Raw genomic sequence first — 20,397 nt, forward strand, 5'->3', positions numbered from 1 at the left:
ATAAAATCTTTACCTGAAATGTTAGTTGTCAGATAAATGTAGTGGAGTGAAAAGTAAAATGGTAGAAGTAGTGTATCTGGTCCTGAGCGAGTGTATTCAGTTGCATTCCACCACTGTATTCATACGTACTGCATAGATACACAATAATAAGTTGGTAATATATAGAGGAAACACATCTTCAAATGAAGGCAAATATCAAGATGAAAATTAATTTACAGTTACATACATTTTAATGAAGATTTAATTTTAGATGTTTTTATTGCATTTATGGTACACATACAATTTTAAATAGGTATTTGCAATATTTCCATCAGAAAAGGCATGTAGGCATACTGTATATCTGAACATAGAAGTACCTAATTTATTAATCTAATGTTCAAGTGCTTCAATTCCATGTAAGATATGTATGTGCAGTACTATTTCAGTCGATCAGATGATCAGGGTATTATCCCTATACAGCAACAAAACAATTATATACATGACATTTCAGTATATATATATATATATATATATATATATATATGCAAAGTACAATGAATCAGTTACTTTTTATAAAGGTTTTCTTAGCACCACATATCAAATTTATATTTTACATCTGTGCCCTTGATGAAATAAAAGTTAGCACTTTGCAAGAGCTAAAATATGGTCTATATATAAATTCCATTACATATATTACAAAGTACTGTACTTCAACTGAAGTCAGTTGGAATCATAGCCAGTATATGGTTGGAATGTCAACAGAGTCCTCTGCTGGTCATATTTATTACTGCAGTTAAAACAGTGACTTCATTGTAACTCCATGGGAGACATAAGGATGTCACAGACATAAAGCATGATGGTGTAACATTATAGTCATAGCATGCAATGCAATATTTTACAATAATAATATTTACATATTATGTAAGTCCATAGTGTCCATTCTCAGATATAGTCCCAGAAGCATCCCCAATGGAGGCATTACATATTACAGTCTGGAATCAGGTGTAAAATATCCCCCTGGTCCTCCATGTCCATGTTGGTTGATCAAGACAAAAGTTCTCAAAACTTTGACTCCAAGATGATGTCTCCATTTTAACATTCCATCTCTTGGTAGGACACAGGCTTTTTTCAACATATTGGTGTTGCCATGTTTGGGTGCTATCTCACCTGAGAGCCTGTACTCTCTGTATTTACCCTGTTTGACCAGATTACATTCTAATGTTACTGTGGGTAAGGTTACTTCTCTGTCAGCCTGAAAGAGGAACTGAAACCTGTGGAATGAAACTTGAACAGTTTCCTTAAAAACAGTGAATCTTTTTTTACAGAGAAAGCTGGACTCCACATCGTTAGAACTATTATATCTCTAGTCCTTTGTTTCTCAGGTTCTTTGGTATGTATTTGTACGATCACAGACGGTCTGCTGTTTCCTGATTAACCCTTCTGTGCAAGTCCTCCTGTTTCCAACAGATGCATCCCACTGCCGATTGAGGCCACCATCAAAATTGTATGCCACTGTGCACTTTCCTTCTACAATTAGTGTCTGTTATTCAGATCATTAATACGTGCACAGAATATGTTCTTTTAAAACCATCCAAACTGGTCAGCAGTCTCAGGGAAGAGCCCCACTGAAAGTGACAATGGGCAGGCAGAGGAGGGAGCAGAAGGTGGGGTTAAGAGGCTGGATTTGGGCTGAGGTCAGGGATTTTCTTAGCCTCCAGTCAGTGGAGCTGTCAGGTTTATAACACACTGATATGTCACATCTATATGGGAGAGAGGGAGACACGTGGGTTAGAGAAATAACAACACTTGTTAGTCGGGTTGTGAGTGGATGGTGTAAATATGTGTGTAATTGTTTCTATTCATATGTTCCCTGAGAGAGAGAGAGAGAGAGAGAGAGAGAGAGAGAGAGAGAGAGAGAGAGAGAGAGAGAGAGTGTGTGTGTGTGTGTGTGTGTGTGTCCCACCTGGTGACACTCTGCAATATTTTTTTCTCATCCTGGTCCAGACATACAGCAAAGGTTGTGTTACCAGCACCGCTGACTTGCACCTTGTCCACCTTCACCTCTGTCATGCTCAGCTGCTACAAAAAGAAAGACCAAAACTAAATGCATTGTACCAAATGAAAAACATTTTGGAGAAGAATACAAAAAAAATGCTAGATCCTTTTAAACTGTGTCGATATATTTGCATGCATATATTGCTATTTATTGCTATTGCAGCTTGTCTCAGTTGTGTTGCTTTTGTTTTTGAAGCACTTGTTACTGTCCCTGTGTTGTAAAGAGAGCCTTGAGTTAAAAATCAATCAATTAAATAGGTCAACATTTCATTCTGTTTTACGACTATTGCAAATCAAAGCTCCACATCTAAACGAGGTTAAACCTTGTGTTGTCTTCGGGTCAAATTTTACCCATTGTTTAAAGGTCTATATCAGAAATATTTTTTTTTTTAACTACCTAATTTTGATTACTCAAAAATAACATGAATAATTCCATATAATGCGGTTCTCAAGTACAACAAAAATCTCTACTTTCATTGAATTTAGTGTGTTTTGTAAAATTTTTAGCATTTAAATTTTTTGAAACAGTATCTCGACTGAACGTTGACCAATGCCATTCTGTGATTATCCTTCCTTTAATATTAGTCTAAAAAAATCATAATTTCTGCTTTTCTTTAACAAGGATTAGGTATAATTTCCTATAAATGAGGTTAATGAGGACCATGTATTCCAAAAATAAGTGTAAATCTAGTAATGAGTTTGTGTTAGTGGTGTTTATACATGGTAGCGAAAAGAAGCGTTAAACATCAAAATAGTGCCAAAAATATTGAAAAAAGTGCCAAAAGCGACAAAAAGTGATTTTAAGTTTTGACCCGGGAGGACGATGCATGGTCGAATGGAAGACAACACAAGGGTTAAGAGATTAAGCTACAATGTTGAGCAAATAATATTACTGACAAAACACACACAAAAGCAAAACAGACGCAAGTCTTGCCTGTGTTGTTAGCTTTTTGTTCCATCAAGCTGTCAGATTGAAAAACTTTGTTCTCAGCAAAGGTGCGATGAGTTTGAGATGCTATCAAGAATGTACTGAGTGTGACTCTATTTTGAAATAGAGAATGTGGTGCAGAGTTGTTTGTGAAAGCGTGCTGCTGCTGCTGCGCTTTTCTGACCACAAACCAATGACAGACTGATCTATCATCTAGCTCACCTGGTTGTAGCCCTTCTTGCTTTTACAGTTCTGTCTCTTCAGGACCTCAGTCATTGTGAGCTGCAGGCACTCCATCTTTGAGTCTGACAGGGATTGTTTAAGTTACATTATGAGTACACTTAAACATTTGGCAGTAATTGCTTCATTGTTACTTAACAAAGCTATCAAAAGGAAAATATCAAGGAATTTACAGTTAACATTAGCAGGAGCAACAGAAGATACAGTGCCTATGAGATTAATGAAAACAATCTTTGTTGATATATAAAGGTTCCCTTTCAACCTAAACAGTAGCATAATTATTATGTTATGTCAAATCTACATGTAGCTAACATGTAGTAGTGTACCTAGTTCCTCAGGATTCTTGCATGCTTTGGTTAAGTTTACTGACGTACAGACTTTGGTTTCTCTTTTCCACTGACTTCTCCCACTAATCACCACCTGAATGGGAGGAGAAGAAGAAGAAGAAGAAGAAGAAGAAGAAGAAGAAGAAGAAGAAGAAGAAGATGAAGAAGAAGAAGAAGAAGAAGAAGAAGAAGAACAAGAAGAAGAAGAAGAAGACATGCTTTCATTAATACCACAATGGGGAAATTCACATTTTTCACTCTGCTTGGTACAGTTATTACACACATTACACACAGGCCTGAAAATACACACACATGCACAGGACGTATACAGGAGGATAAGAGGATTGCTATTTTGGAAAAAAACACTCTTGAAAAACACTTTAAAGATAATAACTACTGCCTGACTACAACAGGAATTTTGAACAATATTTTAAACTGAGGAAATGTATCTAATGAAAGATAAGGAACTGATAATGGATAACATCAGTAATGTGGGACATCACGTTTACCTTTCTCTAATGCTTCATACCACAAGTCCCCACAGAGGCTTGGTCAGGACAGTGCTCATGGCTGTTTAGCATACTTTCTATTTTGTCACTAAATTTTGATGTGTCATTTCCTGTGGTTGGAGAAGTGATCATAACTGAAACCAGTTAAAGAAGGCTAAACAAGGCGAACCTGCACTGTCTCCAAAAGAGTAATGGGATGTTTTTCTACTTTTCTTGTAAAATGCAGCTTCATTACATGAATTTTGATAGGAGATAAAACTATCACCATCTTACCTTGTTGTACACTACCTCCAACATTAGAGGCACTGCTTCTCGGTCACCGTCAATACCAAACCGCTTACTGGCAGCACCTATATGAAGAGAGAAAAAGACACACACTCACACATCAGTGATCTATTAGACCAGTGTCTCAGTTATACCATTTAAAATAGTGCAAAATTAATTCTACAATGCCGTTAAATATGACTACAAACATTCCGATTTTGTGAAGCAACATGAACACTTTTTACATTTAATGTAGAAGATATTAGGTTTGCAATGACAAAAACTAGATAATTTTGTGTGAAGAATATTGTGAGTTATGGAATAAAGTAATTTCACAGTAACTACCAGACATGAGGCATAAAGAGCGTTCCCTGAATTCTCAAAGGGAAATAAAAAATCAGAAGTGCAAGTGGTGGCGACAAGTAAAATAAAAAAAGTGGAAGTAGACTGAATCCTGGTATAGAAATAACAGATGTTCCGCTATCGTAAATGTAGTCCAGTTTCATAAAAACTGTTGATGCATTTCATTGCATGGAAAATGTGGAGGATTTTACTTAATGCAGCACGGTTGCTAAGATATACAGTATGTGTGTGTGTTGTGTGTCACACTCACCCATGGCCTTTATGGCTCGTGTTCCTGCGGTGTGACCCAACTCTAGGGAGTGGACGAACACCTCAGTCCTCCTCTCTCCACAAGCTAACGTCAACTGCAAAACCAAAGATCCTTAATCAATCACTGAGTTTGGAACAGTGTCACATTTGTTAATGCAAAGACCCAGAGGGCGTCAGGGTGCTATTTCTGTACACAAGGATGCCAAGGTCTGGACAACAGGGCTTACAGTATGTGTTTTAGAAAAAGGTATATTGTGTATTGTTTGCTTTGTGTGTTTTATTTTTTGTGTGTCAAAGTGTGTCTGACCTCAGCCTGATAGAGTTGGATCAGAGCTGGTCGTGCAGCATAGCGACAGTAGTACAGGACCAAGTCGGCCAGGATGGGCAGACGGTGCTCATATGAACTATCATATGACTCTGACTCCGTCTTTGAGGTTTGCTGCAGAGCGATACAAAACTATTTAATACTTAATACAATTATACAGCAGGATCGTATAGGCTAAACAAAACATTTGACATTTTTGAAAGGTGTTTATGCTCTAGGCTTTATCTATCTGCATGATAACAGTTCTCTGGTATACATTTGGGTTGAGTAATAGACTACACAAAAAATATTTTTAGTTGGATTAATGTGAGGGTTAGTTTTAGTTAGGCAATGTGAAAGTTAAATTCCAGTTGTACCTGACAGACGACGTTGGCAGGCAAGTTAAGCAGGCTAAGAGTGTTTCTTTCATACCAAGGGTCCAACATACCAAGGAGATGGGCAATGTCGTTAGTGCTGTCCCCTGTGCCCATTTGGTGAAGATCCTGCTTCAGCAAAAGCAACAATAACAACAGTGGAATTCGCATATCTGTCTTTCTTTACTCTGTACCGTACAACTCATCTCTTTGACAGCTTAGTACATATATGATGTTATAAACAAAACCTTGTCTTCAATTAATGACATTTGGTTCGAGTACTCTTCTACTCACATTAGACAGGGCCGCTCCTTTTGGAGTTCCAGATTGAACCACAGGATTAGGAGACCTCAGACTCCCGGGCCCTGCTGCTGAGTCCCTCTTTACAGGCACAAAGAAGAACTGAAGCTTGAAGGCCCTGCTGAGACGTGGACATGCACTCTCCTTCCTCCTCAGGCTATTGTAGGCTCGGGCCACCTTCCCTGCTACCTGATCAGCACCAAACACCACCACTCTCAGCGTAGTGTTCATACTGTCCTCATCACTGCTGAGAATGGGCCTCCTTCGGAAGCAGACGTGTCTGAGAGTTTGACTTTGTGTCTGGAGGAAGGGCTCAGGATAGCGTAACTTGACTTGCTGTGGTAAAGAGTTGGAGCGCTTCTCTCGCACCATGAAAAGGTCTTTTGATTCTGTGTTTCCTAAGCTTTTGGCCCGGTATAGCGACCGAGGGGTCTTGGGTTTAATGAAGAGCCTGTACAAGTGCTGGCTGAGCCGAGCCGAAGCTTTGTTCATAGACTTTGGCGAACATTTTTCAGCAATAGGAGAAGAACAGATGTAGTCATCCGAATCTTCAAAGTAGTCACTATCACCACCAGAAGTGACAGAGAAGAGGGACGGAGCGTAGGACTCTGAAGTGACGGACAAGGTGGAGAACATGGAGTCTTTGGAGGCGGTGGACAGGGAGGAGATGGTGGAGAAGGTGGAGGCACGATGGTTGTTGCTGCAGCCATTAGGTATGATAGACATTGAAGGCAATCCATGTTCCTCCTCTTCTTTGTCATCTTCGTCCTCCTCTTCTTCTGCATCAATCTCCTCCTCATCATCATCAATGTCTACCTCCAGTTCCTCCTCAGCCTGCCCATTAATGACCTGGTCAGCAGGCTCATGTTCCAAAAGAGTGTTCAGAACATCTACAGGGATCAAAATAAACAAATATCAATCACATTCAGCAATCAAAAAATAAATAAAACATTAGGAATGGATTTCCTGGTGCTGAAAGAAGTAGGGAAAACTGAATCTCCATCAGCTTAAAACAGAAAGATAATTTCTGTGTATGAATCAATAAAGTATCATGCAGAATACTTTACCAAAGTTATCTTTTTCCCAGTGAAACATGTAACACTTGGCTGTAGGCAAAGGAAGAGTTTGTAGCATTCCTGAAAGGGACGTCAGAAAAAAAAGAAAAAAAAAAAAACTATCAGAGCAATATCCACTGGAAACTGAAAGATTATGATGTGATACACTGTGTATATATCCCCCAGTTCATGAAACCTGCCCTCTTACCATCAGACTTCCTTCCATTGGATGCTGGGATTCTCATGCTCTCCCTGAGTTGCTCAAGTCCCTGGATTACATGACTGCGGCCCTTCAGAGGGTCACTCATGGCAGCGGCCGTCTCTAAAACATCACTTACCGCTGAGAAGATCTCCCCCAATTCATTCACAGTTTTTACCTGCAAAGAGCATTTGTGATATGGTATAGTAAAGGGACACATTCCTGAATTGTTATCCTGTCTAATTCTTTAAAAATTCACACACTCTCTAATGGTTTGTATTGGCTTCTTCAAAAGTATGTATGTTACACACAGTAGATGTAGTGCTACACATTTCCTTGGTTTGCTTACATGTTAGTATAATGCAATTGCTATTTTCTTAAAATACCTCAAATAACTGGTATTGAAATGCACATAAACAGGGTTTAAATGATAATGTTTTAACTGATAGGCCATTCATCTTTATATAAATATCAATTGATTCAATAAAGTAACTCCTATAACCCCCTACAACAAAAGACATTTTAATCACAAAATGTATACTCAAAATATTATTTAATTTTGTTTGAGAACTATTGATGGATTGTCGTCCATAGTACAGAGCCCTGAGCACATACCTGCAGGGCTCTATGGATGCTATGTAGAGGGTACTTGGTGCCTAGTGTGGACTGGAAGGCGTGTTTTATCAGGGTGATGTAGGTCTCTTCCTGCGAGTGCTGAATGCGACTGAGCTGCTCAGCCACTAAGAGAAACTCAGCGGGCACCTCACAAGGGTTCATCAGCAGCACGGTCCTGCAAGCAGCACACAGATGGTGTCACTGTTAATGTGCGAACATGTACGCGAACTCACATGGCAGAAGATGCAAACAGGATGCTATGGTGGTGCTGCGTGGTGGTGCGGTCCAGTAGGTAGGTTGGTGGGTGGATAAGGGGATGAAAAGGGACTTTCCAGGTCATGAAACCATGTAAGTGCTAACCACCTAAGTGCTTTAATATAGTAAACTTATGGACATTGAGTGCTGTTTCTTTATTTTAAAAGTATGGTGTCAGATCAGATAACGTTGCTGTGAAGTATGTATGAAAATAAACAACTAATTTTAACAAGAAAGCAGAAGGTGCAAAGAGAAAGCACAGCCTGAACTGGACTGAAGATAAATTGTCATGAACACACCGCTAACAAAGACAAAGCTGTACAAACAAGTTGTATGTGTGCACTAATTATACATACAATTATACATACATACATACATAAGTCACAGATGAGCTATGAGAAACAAAAGAGCTTTTCATTCTACTATAAATCTTAAATTGTGTAAACATAACAGTGTCAGTGTCAGTGTATAGTATAGTTCTATTACAGTCTGTAGAGACAATTTGTTTTTATTGAGTGAACTTACATGGTCTTGGAGCACTGGCCGGGGGTGTTAAGGAACTGTTCTTCTCTTACCAGTCTCTGAAAGGAAATCCCTGTGAGGAAAAATAATAACAATCATTTTATTCATTTTCTAATCTATCTGGTCTGTTCTAACAGTGTGCGTGTGCATGCTATTCGGTGTGTATAAACTGTGCTGCCTCTCTTTTCGCTTTAATATGTGTGCTTGTGGATGCAGCCGCTGTGGAGTTAATAGGCCTATTGTTTATTGGCTACATTTTTGTGTTGTTTGCTTTGGTGATGTGTTATTCTGCTGTTGATTCTGAAATGTCGGTTTATTTAATTTGTCTGTCTTATTATTGCTTGTTGCAATCGGTGTCCATAGATTTTTTAATTTATGTCGTTTATGTTTAATTGTCTGAGTTTTTCCCTCTTTTCTGGTTATTTTTAATAATCTTCACTGATGAAGGTGGTTGTATATTTCTAACTGATAATCAGTTTTATGTACAGGCTGCAAAGTGTCATCTTTAGAAATTGAATTTACTGTTGGTTTGGACAACGGGGCTCTTTGTTGCCGATGTTGTTCCACTAGTATCGGCTATAGCCTATAGTGTGTTGATATTTAATGCAATTTATATTGTAGCCTAAAGGTGTATCATATTTTAACCGACCTATACTTTTATCAAAGTACAATCTTACACACAATCTAGTATTTTTTATTTAAGAAAAAAATTCTTTAGGGTTGTAGTTGGCCTACTAGTACAATATTATCAAACTATAACTTACAAATGTATGTCAAGAAGTGGTAAGAAAGTCACTGAAAATGTTTAAAAACAATGGATTCATCATATATTCATGAACACTTTATATTCAAATTTAAAGCAAAGTTATATAATTACAAAATTAAGTATATAATAGAATTAGCATTAATATTAAACCAAAAGCAACAAAGGACTTTAAACTGTGTCTTTATATCTGAGGGATTACAGTGAAAAAAAAAAAAAACACAATTTAACACTGAGTTCATTCAAATGTTTTCATTCAGCCTGTTGCTGTGTTTCTAGCACTTCCTTGTGAATTTCAGTGTAGGTGTTCACATCTGGCTTCTGCTTTTTTTATTGTAAATGCACTAGCTTCATCCGCTTTCAAACGATTTATAAAGAAGTGCCCAGTTCAACCTGAAGCCTTATCATCTTCCTGCATTGCTGCTCTTGATACTGTTGTTTATGGTAAGCAGCATCCTTTTGATTTATTGTCATCCTTAATGCATTTCTTTCAATTGTCACTAGGGGGAGGGCGATTACCAGGGTTGAAAGACAACAGTAAGTACAGTACATGTTTCAGACACTCACTGCAGACTAGTAGACAAATAGAAACACACACATGCATAGTGGCCCAAAACTAACCCATCTATATTTACCTGGGGCTTTGATCTCCAGCTGTAGAGTTGAGAGAAGGCTTCTACACACACTGCAGTAAGGCTCAGGCCAGGTGAGGAAGCAGCGAAACACCTTGATAGCTTCCTCCAGCAGCTCTGGGTCTGGAGGACAGTATGGTGTCTGCAACCAAAGCACAAATCATTTTGTGTATTTTAGTGGGGTTCTGTTAAGGAGCAACAAGACCTGTTTGAGGCTTCATGGGTCATTGTTTTGCATAAATGGGTTATTTCTTATATACATCCAATTATTTTCTCAAACATTATTCAATTTAAAATGACAGAGAAAAGTAGCAACTCTGAGAATAACTTAATGAGCTCGTCATTGCTGCATTTGTGTGGAACACTTCGGTCTATTGAAGAAAGGAGGTTTGCCTCACAGCAACCGATAATGTAATAACATGCCAAATATTCTGTATAAATGGATCTAACATGTAATACAACCTGATAATGTGATGTATTACACCCATTTAGTACAATAACTGGCCTTTATGACTTTATAAGAGATTTAAATGGCAATGTAACAACAATATTGGCCTATATGATGTGTTTCTTGTTCTTATTCATTATCACATGACTTCTCAATTTTATTATTACATCATCAACTAAAAATATATCACACATATTATAAGGCAGTTAACCAAGTTTAGTGTAATAATGTGATGCTATTTCATTAGCCAGTCTTTTATTTTATTGCAAGCTTTATGACAAACAACCAAAGGGACATTTGTCACGTCATTACAAAACCTCAAAGCTGTAACAATATCAGTTGCTACACAGCTCTAACTGAACTCTGGGGTTCTCGCTTCCTACTGAAAAAAAACCTCACTATCAAGACAATCAGAAGAAGTATGTTGTAATGTAATGTAACTGGAGTAAAAGTACATGTATAGAATTATGTCAACCTATTGAAGCAATCAAACCGTGTTGGCTGTGACAGCTTCTGGCTTCTACTGGCTTCTGTCTAACCAGTAATACATCAGTGGATCAGATTTCCAATGACGTGATTACTGAGCCACTTGTTAAATCACCCTGACTGCAAAATAGAAGCAATGTTTATGAAACAAACAGTTCTTGTCAAGCTTTGGTCACAGTATCACCTCCAACAACATCATAGTGGTTTGAATTGAGGAACTAACTAACCTTCTGAGAGTGCTCTTAAACATGTGAAACGCACACTAAGAGGTGAAGGAAAGTTAAAGGTTTTGATAACACCTGGATGAGGATTAGTACCTGAAGCAATGTGGAGGAGAACATGATAGCGAGGGGAGCCACCAGCTCATACTGACACTGATCCTGAACCTGAACTCACACACATTGAGACAGACAGAAAGAGAGCAGTGATTCGGGTATACATTCAGTAATAATAGTTCTGTCAACAGTGACACATTACTAAACAACATGTACAGTGGGCAATATGTTCTCTTTGACCTTTGACCTCTCACCTCTTTGGTCTTCTTGATGATCTGTTGTAAGAGGATGAGGAAGTTCTCAGGGTCCCTTTTCACCAGCTCCTCCAGGCTCCAGCGGTTCATTGACTGACCTGCCGAGCACATCAGCACTGAAAGACATCAGCACATGCGGATTCATGTTAGTGCACAAATTCAACATGCACAGACAGATACATGTTAAACATAGAAAGAGATACAGAGGTTACATGTTTTACCTCACCAACGCAATTGTGGGAGACAGAGTCCATAAGTCAGGATATTCAATAAACAATGACACAGGCAGAACAATAAAACCTGTTTGTAAAACAGAGCCAACAGACACCAACTAGTGATGCTGGGTCAGTTTTTCTTGCACTCAGTTGCTGACTAGTGCAGAGTGAGTCTGCAGCTATATCTGTATATGGCCAGCAGTGTAAAAATATATAATTTGCTATCACTGCTAAATGTGGCTGATGTATAGCATGTCAGCAGCAAAATTATACAAGAATGGTCAGCGCAGCAGTGTATTGGTAGTTGTGCATTATACAAGTAAACCCTACTGTGTTTGTGTTTTTTCACATGCAAGCAAAAATGCATTCTTATGAGACAGAAGCTCAGACCATGTTAATTTAGTTTGTATTTAACAAGTTATAAATGTAATTGTGATGTAATTTTATTTATACAGAGACAGTGCACAATTAAACATTAACCTTGTGTAAAAATAAGGAGAGATGCATTGCACCAGGTTGTAGCACAATTGCTATTTTCCGCCTGTAGTACCTGGGCAGGTAGGTAAAAGAATTATTAATTAATTAATTAAAATCTTCTTTTAAAAAAATGCTAGGTCAAGAAAGCACCGTAAAACCTTGCCCTGCCTTGAATTAACCAAGGGCACTAGTAATCATGTCCTACAATTTTTAGTCCTTCTGTAATTGCTCCATGTGGGAGAGGCACTGTAGAAGCAACATTTGTAAGACATTTTAAGAGCTCAGACCAGGTTAGTTTTGGTTTCCGAAGATATACTGGTATAAGGTATACAGGAGAAACCAGCCCAAGGTGAAATTCCTGAATCAAAGTCAGCCAGTGGGTTTGCTTTTGCACATACAGCGATGGCCACTTAGTTGTAGCATACAATGTGCAATGGTGTGCAAGCTTCGCCCAGTTTTGTTCAAGATTTACTACTTAGAGTGCCTCAGTAGCTCACTTGGTAGAGCGGGCGCCCATATATAGAGGTTTATTCCTTGACGCAGCAGCCGCAGGTTCGACTCGGCCCTGCGGCCCTTTGCTGCATGTCATTTCCCCCCTTTCCCCCCTTTGATGTCTTCAGCTGTCCTATACAAATAAAGGCCTAAAATGCCCAAAAAATAATAATAATAAAAAGGATTTACCACTTAGAATGCTACCTGCGATGCAAAGCTCTCTAAGCTAAACTCTGCTGATGCCAGGTATACTGTGGTTTGAATAGATGACATACTGTAGACCATCAACATAGACTCTACGTCCGCTCTTCTATAAATATATTGTAAGTTCAGTCTTATGTAAACAATGTCTTTATTATCCCTAATTTGACTGCACATCCATTCCGCCTACGAGTACAGAAACAGCTGTTTTCTGCACATTATTACACAAATGCCTATTATTTATTGCAACATTAAACTTCAGCTGATATGAGGCCATTCATTCCAGATGTGAAATCCAACAAATCATAGCCTATAAGAATGGAAGTGCATCTAATTTCGTCATACAACACCTTGTTTAGGAATTGGGTATGAATCTTGCGTTTGGGTCTGGGCCGGCCATGAACCAAAGGTTGGTTTGCAACTACTCACAGCAAAACTTTAAAGTCCATAACTGTCAGTGCTGGTGCACTTCAGGGGTGTGTTTTATCACCTTTTGTTCAGTGTTTCAGTTAGGATGTTTTTGCAGGACATATTTCCTGTTGCAAGAAAACAGAGTTATCTTCCCAAAAGACGTGTTTTGGTACTAAAAAAAAAAAAAAAAAATGAAGAGGAATTAAAGTGTAATCTAATCTCAAAAATAGGGGATAGCAAGACTCACTCTGGGAACTCACCATTGACAGGGCTCAATCCGAGGGGAGGGATAAACGGTCGTCTTTCAAATTCCCTCTGCACGCAATAGGATAGCGCTACAACCAGGCAGAGCAACGAAGAAGGTAGCGAAGCTAGTCGATAGATTAAACTTTTGCTGTATCCGGTCGGCAAAACTCCGAACACATCTTCCTCACAATGTGATTAGCCTGACTAGAGTTTGGTTTTTCCAGCTCGCAAGCCAACGGAGAGTGCCTAGAGGTGCATCTAGATTTCTAGGCTACCCCTGGATACTTTAATTTAGACATATTTTTGGGATTGAGAAGTGTTGAGCTGTGATTGCAAGTTTTCTATTACAGTGTGAAATGGTAACGAGATAAAACAACAGGAGAGAGCTGTGCATACAGTATCTACACCAATCTAAGGTCTACCACACTCACAAAAACAACTGAAAGTAAATGCTGACTCCTCACAAGTACCTTACTTTCCATTTGATCCCTCTCTCTCAACGACTCCGACTGCATCTCTATGAAGCTCAGGTTCAGAGGAAGCAACACATCAGGAGTTGTTCAGGTTACACAGAAATGTTTTCCAAGAAACTGGTCAGTTGCTGTATTTCTCTACAGGTCTCTGCACCCAGGAGTTACATCTCTGGAGGTCAGAGGTGTATTTGCATCATGATTATTAACTGGAGAGCTACACAGGTTTATTTTGTGAAGATGCCAGCACTGGAAATGAAGCTGCAAATTTTAAATGATCCTGTTGAGAATTTAAATATCTCAGTATAGTTCATATGAATGTAATCACACTCATAGACAACATACTGTACATCTACTGGGCAATACTGTATACTGTGATCCCTGGAAATCTTCTAAACAGAAGATGGAGTCATGAAATAAAGTGAGGAAATGAAACATAAGAAACAAACTTTTTAAATGTCAAAATCACATCTTCACAGCCTGAGGATATAAAACTTGTTTGTGTAAGTGACTATATTTGGCACTGGTTGATTTAATCTTCTACCATGTTTTTACACGCTGTGCCACAGATTCTCCTGCCCCATGATGCCTTACTCACACACTGCGGTCTGTGCCACCACTTCCTCCCAGCTGTCTATTCACACAACTTCCTCCAGCACCCAGTAACACCTTCCCTGATGATCTGACAGCAACAGTGTCACCAACAACAAGCTCAGACACCCATATACCCAGTTTCTGTCAGCAGCCCTTATGTTGACAAAGTGAGAACAAACAACATGCCTTACAGTGCTGATCAAGTCAGCACAGTGCTGATCAAGTCAGCATTGTAAACAGCACATGCTGTATCACACTGAAATGTGTGTACTGGCGTTGATACTTCTGAGAAAATGTGTTTGCTTGTACATTCCTAGAAACAGATGGTTACAGGTGTGACCCCACGCATAAGCTACAAGAGCTTAAGCAAACCGCTCAATTATTGTGACTCTAGATTAGCACGTAAGCCAAAAGAAATGAATAAAAAAATATATATGATTTTACCCTCATTTGACTAAGGGTCATTTGCACAGTAGGAGCCAGGATTGAACCACCAACCAGGGTGCAAACTACAGGGGAGCCAGGGGGAGCTTGGCCCCTCTTAACAATGCATGAGCTCCCTTGAAAACAGGATTTGTGTGATTTTGGGGGGTCTCTAAAATATTGACAATATGCTTTTGCCATGCATTTCTACTTTTCTGGTTCTTTATCATTATACATCATGCATAACATTAGGCTATTATTGATTGCGAATTCATGCATGATTCGCAAGGCGGCACAATATCAAAAACATCACTCACTTTAATTCAAAGATCAGAAAAAAGTTTCTTAGGTTGTGTGGAGGTTTGATGTGGTCATTAGCTGATTGTTTTTTTATTGATTATATATCAGATGTGCTGACATAAAGCAAGTTGACCTATACTTGTGGCTATGAATGTTTCTTTGCAACTCCCCCCCATTTATCATATCATATCACCACATGAGACAAAGTCAGAAATATTATAAAAACCAGCCTGCTTCTGTATTACAGTAAGTTCTCATTTCTAAGATGTGAGGTTTTAACTGAAAAAGTTACATAATAATTCCCACAGAAATGTAATCATCTTCACGGAAGCAGCGCAGAAACGTAATTAGTTGTTGTTCCAAGCTTCACTGCTCCATGCCAAATCTTTAACCAAATGTCAGCTGTGATCATCATCATAGTCTTACCGTTCCAGTGGTGTGCTGCTGTGGGACTTTGTCTCAGTCCATCCAGACACCTCTCCAGAGCATGCTGGATCCTGTCCTCTGTGCATGAGGTGTGCTGCATCTTCACCGCTCAGGTTCTGTAGAGGGATGGGAGACAGAGCTGATATTAAGAATCAAAATGTGATACATTACCATTCATGTATTCTTTGGAATATTATCTTCAAATTGGATTGTATGCGTGCATGATGTTTACATACACACATGCACACAAACATGCCTCTCTCTTTTCATGAGCAGTATGTGTTATCACATCTGTTTTGCATGAAGGCAGATCACGCGATAAGCATGAAAATTTGTAGAAGATACACAAACCATAAAGAGACATTTCTAAGGGGAAGGAAAAACAGACACGCTTGTATTGCTCCTTTTGTTGTCATAGTTCCTAAAATGTGACACATATGATTCTGCCTCAAATCCGTTTTATGAAAAGTCTTGAAAGATTTTGAGAAGAACAACATTACCTATCATGTTCTGAGGTAGATTTAAAAATTTTAAATCATACAACAACAAACAACATTTAGCTCTAGCTCCATGTCAGTTATGTCTTTCCTAGTCTGGATCAACGACAGTACATTTCCAGGATAATTGCCCTAACATCCAGCGCTACCAGATGTTCCTCATCTTCTGCTCTCTGTGTTGCCATTCTCAAACTCCGTTCCCTTTGCGAAACAACAACAACTTTGACCTAGCAAGCTACACCTTGAAAATGGCAAGTTTTGAAGAAAATATGGGGACGACTGGGACGTTGTGGGATCAATTGTGGTGTGGATTTGCTATGGACAAAATACACACGGCAATACACTGGGAACCATGTATCCATCTTATTTAAATAGCTCACGGTACTGTATTGTGTGAACATTTAACGTCACTTAATATTCTGTGTGGCGTTTACTTTTGCGGGGTGCAAATGTTCCACCAAAACAAGTTCCTTCCCGAGACTATTTTGCAGAACCACCCTCGCTGTGTCCGTAGCTTAGTGCCACCCAAGACAGTTGTGACTGGTTTAAAGAAATGCAAAGAACCCAAAGCGTTTTTTTCTCCTCTCCTGGAATGTATGTGTTGTAGAGCCAGACCACAGCGCTGTGCAGATAGGTCGAGACACAGTTTTACAAACAGGAGTCTTATTGAAACTCTTGCCGCACAGATGTTGAGTAATTAGTGTAAAAAACATAATGGACAACTATTACTATCAGCAACATTTCAGCAAACCAAAACAAGCCCACAATATTCACCTTATGACTTTTATAAAAGGGTAAAAGAGAAAAAGCCCCCAGTGATTTCAGATTTAAAATCAGTCCCATGCTACAAAGATTTGTGAAACAATGCTGCTGATCAAAGAGATGTCGTGAAAACAGGAAAACGTAAAATTCCAGTATGACCACAGCATTGTAAGTACATCATGTCTTATCTTACCACTGACTCATGACAGTGTGCTGAACATCGCTTTTATAACGTTCAGTTTATCAGTGCATTTGGCTGTTTCTTGTACAACACCTGAGGACAACCCAGGGGTGGCAACTTGTTTCAGTTCTGTAATGAACACATCTCATCAGAAGCAATATGCATAACAATATACGAGGGACGTCCCCTTAGTTACTTAAAAGAAGTTGAGTGACCGATTTTCTTTTAGGGTAGATCAGTGGTTCTCAACCTTTTTTGTACCAGCGCCCCCCTATCCATTATCCAGGTCCCTTACGCCCCCCATCAAATATTATGTAGGCTAATTGCCCCGAATATTAATGATTACGCCCTGATATAGGCCTAGGCCTATTATTGTTGTTACTATTGTTATCAAAAATAATTAAAAAATCAAATAATTGAATGTAAATAGAAATTGTATATATTTACAGGTTTTTAAAAAAAATGCAACCATTTGACATTCAAATTAAAAACCAGCAGCCAATCAGAACGACTAGATATGTAACATTCAAACTATAATTAGGTATTATCAAAAGACCTGCTGCATGTCCCTGGTGTGAACCTCAGCACCTTTAGAAGATGACTATAATTTGAATGTCCTTTTTTGTTTGTGAAGTGACCTAGGGTGTCATGAAAGGCGCTTTAAATAAAATATATTATTATTATTATTTATATTATTACAAACACTAACAGTAGCAAATCAGAAACAGCTTAGCAATTTAACATTCAAATCTATTTTTCATTCAAATCTAAATGTTCCAACGGAAAACAAGCTGGCACTTATCAATGGGTAAAAGCAGAAGAATAACACACACACACACACACACACACACACACACACACAGAACAGTATTTTGGTGATGACAAACGACTTGAAGAACGACACCTACGGCCGAATGGAAATAAGTTTACAACCTTTGAAAGTTAGTGAGAGTGAGAGCCCTTTTTTGATGCTTTGAATAGTCTAGGTTAGAAGAGTATAGGTGAGAATAGTCTAGGTTAGAATAGTCTAGGTTAGAAGAGTATAAGGTCTAGGTCTTACGAGTAAATAGCAGAAAAAAACGTTTGGAGAAACGCAACCCCACATCGCGCAGTGTTTTGTGGAGGTGTGAGAGTCCCGTACAGTAAACGGTGAAATCACTGCCTCTATCGCTTCCATAAGAAAGTTTTAAAACACCAAACACAAGCCCTGAACTGGCCGGGAGTTTGGGGAACAGCTAAATGTTTGCCAAACAACAAAGCACAGTCGATATATCTCGCACGTCGCTTTTCTTTCTCTCTCGTGAAATTAAGCTGCCTTCAGGTCCAGTAGGAAACGTTGTGTTCTACAAACGATCTGACGAAAAACTGTTACTGTGAAATATAAAGTGTTGCTACATTAGGTGGGGAGGGGCAGGGGGGATAAAGAATAGAACAGGACGTCGCTTTTATTTTATTTTTTTTAAATCTGAACGCAGCTTCACGTGGTACAGAGCTCATTTAAGATGAGCTCTGACGTCCCGTTTCAATGAAGGTAGCATGGAGCTGCGCCAAACAAAGCTGACAGAAGCACAGGAGAGAAGAAGAGTTATGATACCGGTCTCGTCCAGTCGCAGTGCTGTAAACTGGCAGCTTTTAATGATACAGACTTCCGATTTTTTAGTAGTTTAAGTGTAAACATGTATTGTTATTGTGAATCTTTGTTTTGAACTAGCTTTCAAACAAACGCCCCCCAAGGGCACCTCAACGCCCCCCTTTCCAAAATATTGCTCCAACGCCCCCCATCATCTTCTGAAGGCCCCCTGGGGGGCGGTACCGCCCCTGTTGAGAAACACTGGGGTAGATAAACAACATTCATGGTGGCAGGTGCTTAATGACACACTTTGAAAGCTGCAACCCCAACCAACCAAAACCAAAAGTCAACCCTGACTGGTACCCAACCAAGGAAAATCTTTCAGTAAAACAAGTGACCACTTCTTCACTGGTAACTACAACATTGCAAGGTTTTAGAATTCCCCTGAAAAATGTACAATGTTGTTTCATGGGAGGACAGGTGCACCAGATACGATGAAACACAAATTAATTACTGTGGTGGTCAACTCAATTTGCATGTACAGTATGTTGCTGGGAAAGGGAAACCCTGTCTTGTCAATCTCTTTAAGGTTTGTAGAAGTTGGCAATGAATGTGTTTGTTTCTGACACAAATAGTGTCAATGCTTAGGTGTAGGCAGATGAGGCGATTTGGTTAAATCTATTTCTTTCCATTGGTTGAAAGATGATATCAACAAACTTGTCTTTTATATCTGTCAGTTAAGAAACATCTGAATAAATGGGATATTTTATTTTTTTTAAATACACCATACATTTTGGCCATGAATGCACATAATAATCAGACGATGCACGTGTGTATCTGTGAAATTTAGTTTTGAGCTAGAAAATAATTATCAATGTGTGTTAGATTTTTTTGTGTTTTAGAAAAATACTGGAATTACAGATACTGTAACATTTAATGAATGTTCATTGAAATGTGGTCAGAAGACCACATGGTTGTTGGTAATGCATTACGGTTGTGCTTGATATATTTTTAAAGCTTACCTCATATTAGAGTTTTAGCATGGAAGAACAGTATATATGTGTGTACTGTGAAACCTCCAAATTTAAGAAGCAGAACAACTGTACTTCCCTAAAGAAGCTTTTTAAAGATTTGCTGTTTTTGAATTTGAGCAGCTTAGCACTTTTGTGTTTTTGATATATAAATAGTTTCTTTACAGACTATATAATAATAATTTCTCAAAAACTAAATCATTTTGATGATATTAATCAGAGCGTAATGTGAACACATAATTCATGAGCTTGTTTCAGTGATGAAAAATAAGCATTCTGTGTGTTATCTGATTCCTTACAGAGTAAAGTCAGCGCACAGACAGAAATGAGCAATGACATCAAAAACTGTTTTTGCCTGATTACATCTTCTCAAACTTTCCCCAGAGTGTGACAAATTCCCCATTTCACATGAAAGCTAGAAATAAATGAAAGCTGTCAAACGCATCGTGTTATTGATTGACTCATTTGCTCTTACACTCCCACTCACCTAACTACCTGACACATACACAGAGGTGTCAAGTAACAAAGTACAAATACTTTGTTACCTTACTTAAGTAGAAATTTTGAGTCATTATTTTACAGCAGACTTTTTACTTCTACTCCTTACATTTTCACGCAATTATCTGTACTTTCTACTCATTACATTTTGAAAATAGCCTCATTACTCCTATTTCAGCTTGTTTTCATTTCGGCTTGTCATCGTTCA

The 20,397-nt window shown here is 38.6% G+C and overlaps 1 protein-coding gene across 2 annotated transcripts in view; it reads right to left on the bottom strand.

Moving 5' to 3' along the window:
* Positions 1–264: 264 nt before the first annotated feature.
* Positions 265–20,397, bottom strand: part of pik3r5 (phosphoinositide-3-kinase, regulatory subunit 5) — a 29,516-nt gene continuing 9,383 nt past the window's right edge. Inside the window, exons 2-18 of one of the 2 annotated variants that reach the window (XM_028566914.1) lie at positions 15,651–15,766; positions 11,396–11,511; positions 11,184–11,252; positions 9,936–10,074; positions 8,541–8,610; positions 7,761–7,935; positions 7,155–7,323; positions 6,959–7,027; positions 5,886–6,781; positions 5,595–5,720; positions 5,221–5,352; positions 4,915–5,008; positions 4,311–4,387; positions 3,529–3,622; positions 3,185–3,267; positions 1,943–2,055; positions 265–1,739 (exon numbers count right to left, since the gene is read on the bottom strand). In XM_028566914.1, coding sequence (XP_028422715.1) covers positions 1,589–1,739; positions 1,943–2,055; positions 3,185–3,267; positions 3,529–3,622; positions 4,311–4,387; positions 4,915–5,008; positions 5,221–5,352; positions 5,595–5,720; positions 5,886–6,781; positions 6,959–7,027; positions 7,155–7,323; positions 7,761–7,935; positions 8,541–8,610; positions 9,936–10,074; positions 11,184–11,252; positions 11,396–11,511; positions 15,651–15,750 — 2,673 coding nt within the window. In that variant the 5' untranslated portion in view covers positions 15,751–15,766 and the 3' untranslated portion in view covers positions 265–1,588. Of the gene's footprint in view, positions 1,740–1,942; positions 2,059–3,184; positions 3,268–3,528; positions 3,623–4,310; positions 4,388–4,914; positions 5,009–5,220; positions 5,353–5,594; positions 5,721–5,885; positions 6,782–6,958; positions 7,028–7,154; positions 7,324–7,760; positions 7,936–8,540; positions 8,611–9,935; positions 10,075–11,183; positions 11,253–11,395; positions 11,512–15,650; positions 15,767–20,397 lie in introns of both variants that reach the window. The other variant, XM_028566906.1, reaches the window with a different exon arrangement.

The sequence above is a fragment of the Perca flavescens genome, chromosome 2 (assembly GCF_004354835.1).
Source record: "Perca flavescens isolate YP-PL-M2 chromosome 2, PFLA_1.0, whole genome shotgun sequence".
Taxonomy (NCBI): Eukaryota; Metazoa; Chordata; class Actinopteri; order Perciformes; family Percidae; genus Perca; species Perca flavescens.